General features: G+C 43.9%; 1 protein-coding gene across 1 annotated transcript; it reads right to left on the reverse strand.

The window, feature by feature from the left end:
• Nucleotides 1–4,108: 4,108 nt before the first annotated feature.
• Nucleotides 4,109–6,535, reverse strand: LOC123410192 (aquaporin NIP1-3-like). Its single transcript, XM_045103090.1, has 4 exons — nt 6,227–6,535; nt 5,388–5,810; nt 5,231–5,292; nt 4,109–4,539 (listed from the first exon to the last, which is right to left on the reverse strand). The coding sequence occupies exons 1-4, from the start codon at nt 6,407–6,409 to the stop codon at nt 4,329–4,331; spliced, it is 879 nt and encodes a 292-aa protein (XP_044959025.1). The 5' UTR covers nt 6,410–6,535; the 3' UTR covers nt 4,109–4,328.
• Between the last annotated feature and the right edge of the window lie 305 nt (nt 6,536–6,840).

A 6,840-nucleotide genomic window follows, 5' to 3' on the forward strand; every position in this document is an offset into this window, starting at 1 on the left:
AGGGGGACCATAGCCCCCCCTACCCTAGAAAAATTATCTGAAATACCGATAAAAAGGGGCCGCAAGCCCACCTTTGACAGCCGCCTCCGTATGTCGACCTCACCAACAACGACGACGATTAGGACGGCGCTCCTGAAGACAACGTCAGTCTCAGTGGCGACGGTCAAAGTCCCTATAGGGTCGTGCGTTGGAGTTGGCCCGAGCCGGCCAAAGTCCCTAGTTACCCTCTTCGTCCGGATGGTAGTTTGTGGCATCCATGTTTGCGCACTGGTCCTCCTCTTCGTGACCAGATGCGAGATAAAATTTATGGGTGTCGGTCAAGATATCCTTACTCTAGATCTTTTTCAAACGATTTCTTCTCTCTTGGAAAAACTCCCTGCAATTTGCAACAACGAACCATCACAAATGAGCCAACCTGCCAAATGATATAAGGAGCAAGCTATATTCAATTGACATGTAATTTTGCTTGATTCAGACCTGTTTTCGAGCACATTTTGCTTTTGGTTTATATTTTGGGCCCTGTCATGCTTCATCACTAGTTCCTTCGTCGGGTGCATGTGATGAAAAAACCAGGAAAGTCGAACCACGGAGGAAAGGAGAAAACCAAGTTTTTTTAAAAACACATGAGGATCATCTCCTCACCCGAACTCGACGGGTCTCCATCACTGATATGCAATTTTCTAACCTTCAAGGTGGCTTGCCCGAGGCAAAGTCATTGCTATTGAACGAATCAGATCGGGGCAACATCCTGAACACACCGCACAACTAAGACATGTGAATAGGAAACCATACATGCCAGCCACGAACCACAAACCCAACACAGGATCCACCATCTTTCAGATGCCATCGATCCAGACTCCGCTCCTAGACTACCTTTCAAGCTCCGCGTCGAGGCTGGATCAAATGCCGTCACAATGATAGATCCCGAGGATACAAGTCCACGACATTTAGAATCTTTAATTTGCATCTTATCTTAGTACAAAAAGACGTACTCAATGCCTGAACGTGCCGCTGCTTGCCGACCTGGGTCCTAGTTGGGGTTACAATTGTGGCGTTGCTGCATCTGCACCCCGTCTAATCAATGCTAAAGTTAAATGGCTTCTGAGGTCTGCTATCACTTGAGGGGACGAAATCGACGACGTGCATCACGAACGCCGATGTGGCCGGCTTGCTGTTCTGTGTGAGTGATGACTGAACACCACCCCATCAGTTAATGGCGGAGCTTCACTAGGGCGGCGGGGGAGGGGGGGGGGGGCTATGCCCCCCTACCCTAGAGTAATTATGTGAAACACCATTGATTGTTAAGCTTAAATTTTGAAGATCATAAAAGTTTCAGAAGAATTTGTCCTTTTGACCCCCTCTTTGTTCCCTCAATAATCTCTGTCAAGCTCTGCCACTTCATGGCTGGAAAACTATAAGACTTGGTTGGTTATCGACGAGGACCGATTCCTTTTCAGACCGACAACAAACTAGACCTATACATTTCACGTTTTCCACGTCACGTCAAGACATACAGAGCTCCATTTTGAGTGGATACAAGGCAAACATTCTACGTGGCATAATCACATCACCATGTAATTTTGCTAGATTTTCAACTCCAAAGAGAAATGCGGCAAAACTGACACAATGTGATCAATCAAGTTACAAACATTCTTGGAGAAAGATGAAAAAATAACTAGCATAGCTATCTTGCTACCAAAGAGCACATCTTAAACAAGTTTTTTCTTACACAAAAATAAATAATAGCAGGAAAACCAAAGGCCCTAGCAGCGTTTCCGACACATGGCTAAAGAACCAATCATTTCTTCGGTCATAGAAGCACTGACTAGTAATACACACATATTTGCAAGTATGCTTGAAAACCATTTTCACATGAAGAACATGTGCAACCTGATACAATTTACAACCAAATTGAGCACCGCACAGTAGATTTGAAAAAAAAACGAATTGGAGGAGATACAGAACAACTTTCCAACAACACGTCATTCTGACGCTAACGCGCATTGGCTTGTGAGACCCTACTGTGAAGATGTATAAGGTAGATTTAAACGAGTCATGTGACTGTGAGACACAGAGCACCCTATATTCTCCGGTTGAATGGTGGCAGTAGAAACCACCTATGGTGTTGTATTTCCTCCCAGGCTCCGGCAGGAGAACACGCTTGCGGATAAATACCTCACGTACATTTGTGTGTGCCGGTGTGAGACGAGACGGGGAGGGCTAGCGGCCATCACTGTAAAATACACGAAGAAGGACAAGCTAGGTTTACGCTCAGTGATGGCGAGCAACGTAACCGCGAGTGTGCGTTCAATCGCGTTTGATTAATCTGAGCATAGGCTAGCTGCAGATGTGTGAAGATAAACAGGAAGAGGACGCACCGTAGAAGAGAGAGCAGTCGGTGGGAAGCTTGTGCAGCAAAGTTGCCCACCTGCGTCGGGGAAGAAGGCAGTTGTCAGAGTGAGGTAGAGTCGCGACTCGGTTGGGTGGTCAAACCATGCCGATGCCGGGGCCGTGCTCGCCCACATCGATCCAGGAGGAGTGCTTGAGGTCCGGACTCTGGCGAGGCGAGCTGGATCCCCTTACCTTCACGTGGAGAGTGAGAAAGAAAGAAAGAGAGAGAGATAGAGATAGAGAGAGGGAGGGAGAGGGAGAGGGAGAGAGTGAGAGAGGGAGAGGGGGAGGGAGAGAGAGAGGGCGAGGGAGAGGGAGAGAGTGAGGGCGAGGGAGAGGGAGAGAGCGAGGGAGAGGGAGAGAGTGAGGGCGAGGGAGAGGGAGAGAGCGAAAGGGAGGGGAGTGGGGGATGGGGAGGTGAAAGGGGAGGGATGGAGAGAGATAGAGAGATTTTTGGACATTTACCATTGTTTTGGTGCTTTGGTCTTCCCTTCCCTTCCAACTGGACCGGGCCCAACGAATAAATCATCCGACCGGGCCCAAGCTTCTCAAGGCTGAAGCTATTTTGTGGTAAGTAGCCTTGTTAGTCGCTAGTATAGTATTGTACCTGCCCAACTTTACAGTTAGTTTCTTTTCCTTTTTCTTTTCTTCTTTTCTTCTTTTTTTGTTTTTTCATTTGTTTATATTTTTTAAAAACTCTAATAGAAAAATATAATTTACTCATTGTCTTCTCAAATACCACAATTTTGAAAAATGTTAATGCGGTGCATATTTTTTGTTGCTAGCTTAATTTTAAAAATAAATTGATAACTTTCAAAAATAAAACGCTTGTAAGTTTTTAATATGTTAACGCGTTTTAAACCAAATGTACATCACATTCTTAGAAAATGTTTATACAATGTAAAGACAATGATTGTGAAATTCAAAAAATGTTTCAGATCTTTCAAGAAAATGTTCATGTGTTTCAAGAAATATGTTTGGGACATTTAAAAATACATTTATGCAATTTAAAACAGATTTGTGTTGTTAATTTCGTTTTCAATACGTGTTTGAAAAAGTATTTAACAAATATTTAAAAAAATAATAATCATGTTTTTGAAAAATATTTAAAAAATGTTTTAGATGTACATGAAAATTCCACAATGTATATAAAAGTAAACACCAGAAAAATATTTAAAAAGTGTTGATAATGTATTTTAAAAAAGTCAAACATGTATAAATGTTTTTCTTGATGCAGATGAAATATCTAATGTGTATGGAAAATTAGACATTTCCAGAAAAAAGGAAAAATGCAGAAAAACTCCGATAAAAGAAACAAAGAAAAGTGAAGGAAAATAACTAAATAAAAAGAAAGAAGGAAAACCATAGAAAACCCCCGAAAATCGTAGAAAACGAAGAAAACAAAGTGCAAAACTGTAAATAAACTGATAAAAACCTACAGAAAAGACCTCGCGCAGGTACAGTGTTGAGCCGGCCTTATAAATGTAGGCGAGACGCTCCCGCGGTTGAACAAGACCAAGAGACACACTCTAAGTATCTGCCAACCACTTTTTTGTTTTTTTTTGCCGTTGATAATCTGCATACTACCGGGTCCCAAGTCAACGTATCAACCTTGATAAAATCGTCCATTTCTGCTGAATTTGCTAAGATGAATCTCTTCAAGACAAATATTTAGGTGTGCCGACTAATGTTGGTAGTTCTCGGAATGAGATGGCTATGGCAGAAAAGAGCCCAAAATTCCAGGGCGTGACCATTGCTTTCTTCAGATAGTAAATCACCATCACAGCTAAAATTAGGTGACCCAATCCTTTACTAGTGAAATGACATGATGTTGGAAAAGCCAATAAATTTACAGTGAGGTCGGAGAGTCACAACAACATTTCATCAGCATTCGCTAGGTACCTACAAGCAACAGTAGGGTGAAAGCAGCTAGCTAGCTAGCTCATCCTTGCGCTTCGCAAGAAGGAGCCAGTCCTGGTGATCTCTCGCAGTGGCTTATTGGTAAACCGGATGAGGTTGTAAGCCCATGCGCCAGAAACGGCGCCGCCAACAGGCCCGACGATGTAGACCCAGATGCCGGTGTAGCGGCCGAGGACCATCGCCGGACCGAGGGTTCTTGCAGGGTTCATGGATGCTCCTGATATAGGCCTGCACATCACAGCCCGTGTTTGGAAAATTATTAATCCCTCAATATGACAGAAAGACAACATCAGTTCGAGATATTTTACTACTAAGTTCATTTCATGAAACAGTCGTAGAGTGAAATAAAATAGTGCAAAATTTCAGCAGCTTCTATACACAAATTAACGTTTAAGTTGTTTTTCCAATTTGTCCTGGGGCATCGGTAATTCCTTAGCCACGCAGCATTCTTATACGTATACTAGTTTTTCTAAGAAAAACAAATCTACTTGTTAGGCCATGTGGTTGCTGACCCAATCAGTACATGGATCCCAATATGCCACGCTACACAAATATTTAAAAATAAATACGTAGATGAATTCTCTTGAAAAAAGACACATACCCCCACTTTTTTCAGCCAATTTTACCTGTTCCCAAAATTTATAGATAATAATTCAAATTGTATACTCCATTATTTTCTAGTTCCACATGGTAATTTATGGTCATGCAATGCAACTTAAAGGTCCTTCAATTGTACTTCCACATTGCAATTTCGAATAATTTCGAATACTTCAACTTAAAGGAACCCGCCAACATGTGGCAATCAATGAATCCTCTAAAAAAAGAACATGTTTCAATCAAAAGATGACTTTGTTGACAACCCAAGTCCAAAATGCCGAGTAAAATGAATAGAGTGAATGTAGTAGTCATCGTGGAATACCCGGCAAAGAGCACGTTTAGTAGCACAGTAGCTCCAACCGCCAAACCAGCGAGCTCACCAATCTGCAAGGAGTGAGAGAGGAAAATTAATGGTGGTCCGAAACAATTAGTTGAGCAGAAAACTAATTAAATCAATGGCCAGGACAAGGATTACTTACGGCTCTGTTGTCGGTGGCGACTCCGGAGACGACGAACATGAGGTAGAAGGTGATGATGAACTCGAGCACCAGCGACTGGACGTCCGACCCGGACGGCACCGTCCCGAAGAAGTGCTCCGGCGCGCCCCCGAACAGGAGCCGCAGCGTGATGCTGGCCGCCGTCGACCCGAGCACCTGCGCCGCCGCGTAGGCTGGGACCTGCCTCCACGGGAAGCGGCCGCAGGTGGCGAAGGCGAGCGTGACGGCGGGGTTGAAGTGCGCCCCGGAGATGTGGCCGACGGAGTAGACCATGACCATGACGGCCAGGCCCCAGGTGATGCAGATGCCCGGGAACGTCACCGTGCCGGCCGTCCTCTTGTTCACGGCCACCGCCGCGCAGCCGGCGAAGATGAGGAAGTAGGTCCCGAAGATCTCGGCCAGGATCTGCGCACATGATATGATCCAAGAATGCCATGTCGCCTTCAGAAAGATACAAATTAATTACTTGCCCAAATTGCAAGTATGATGCCAAGAGCACAACCAGAACCAGTACAGTGGGCGACACTTTCAAACCCAAACAGCTAGAGTCTTTCGGAATTTTGCTTTAGCCGCAACATTACAATATTGTTGCGTTCGGATTGCAGCGTGGGAAGTTGTCATGTTTGTCCATTTGTTTGACTCTTTTAGTGTTTAAACTCTGCGCTGTTTTTCTCTTAGCTCAACTATGGCGTCGTTCACAACAACTGCGACTACTTTGTGCTGGTGGATGGAGAATCATGCATGCCCGAATCGCATATGGATTCTCAGAAACGAAAACGAAAATAACCCATATAGTTGCATATGCAAACATACGTACATACCTTCTGCACGAACTGGACAGAGAGCATGGGCTGATTGCTGGTGCTGCTCACACTCACAGCTTGCTCTGGATTCTCGCACCCTGCTTGATTTTGATTTTGATTCACTCCTCCTCTTCCTTCCTCCAGAGCTCCGGTGTGGTCTTGCTCTTGCAGGCCATTGGCTCCATGCTCTCCTCCTGCCATGCGCACGCCTTCTGATCTCCCCCTTCCTCCTCGTTCTCTTTGTCAGGCTGTTAAATCTGTTCTCTTTCTCTATGCTGTTTCAGTACGCTAGCTTCTTCTATTTATGGGTTCCAGGCTTGCATGCTCTAGCTAGACAGCGAGGCCCATGTGTCCTAGTAGCAAATTAATGTTATGTTGTGATTTCTTGTGTTGACCGCCGCGTAATGAATCCTCCCAAAGCCCGGAAACGGTAGCTATATATATATATATATATATATATATATATATATATATATATATATATATATATATATATATATATATATATATATATATATATATATATATATATGCGTTGGAAGTTTCTTTGAAGAATGCATATGATGTCCCTGTGTCATATCATATGTGTCACTAACAAAATGGGCCAAATAGAAAGACCGTCGTACCAATTG

The sequence above is a fragment of the Hordeum vulgare genome, chromosome 7H (assembly GCF_904849725.1).
Source record: "Hordeum vulgare subsp. vulgare chromosome 7H, MorexV3_pseudomolecules_assembly, whole genome shotgun sequence".
Taxonomy (NCBI): domain Eukaryota; kingdom Viridiplantae; phylum Streptophyta; class Magnoliopsida; order Poales; family Poaceae; genus Hordeum; species Hordeum vulgare.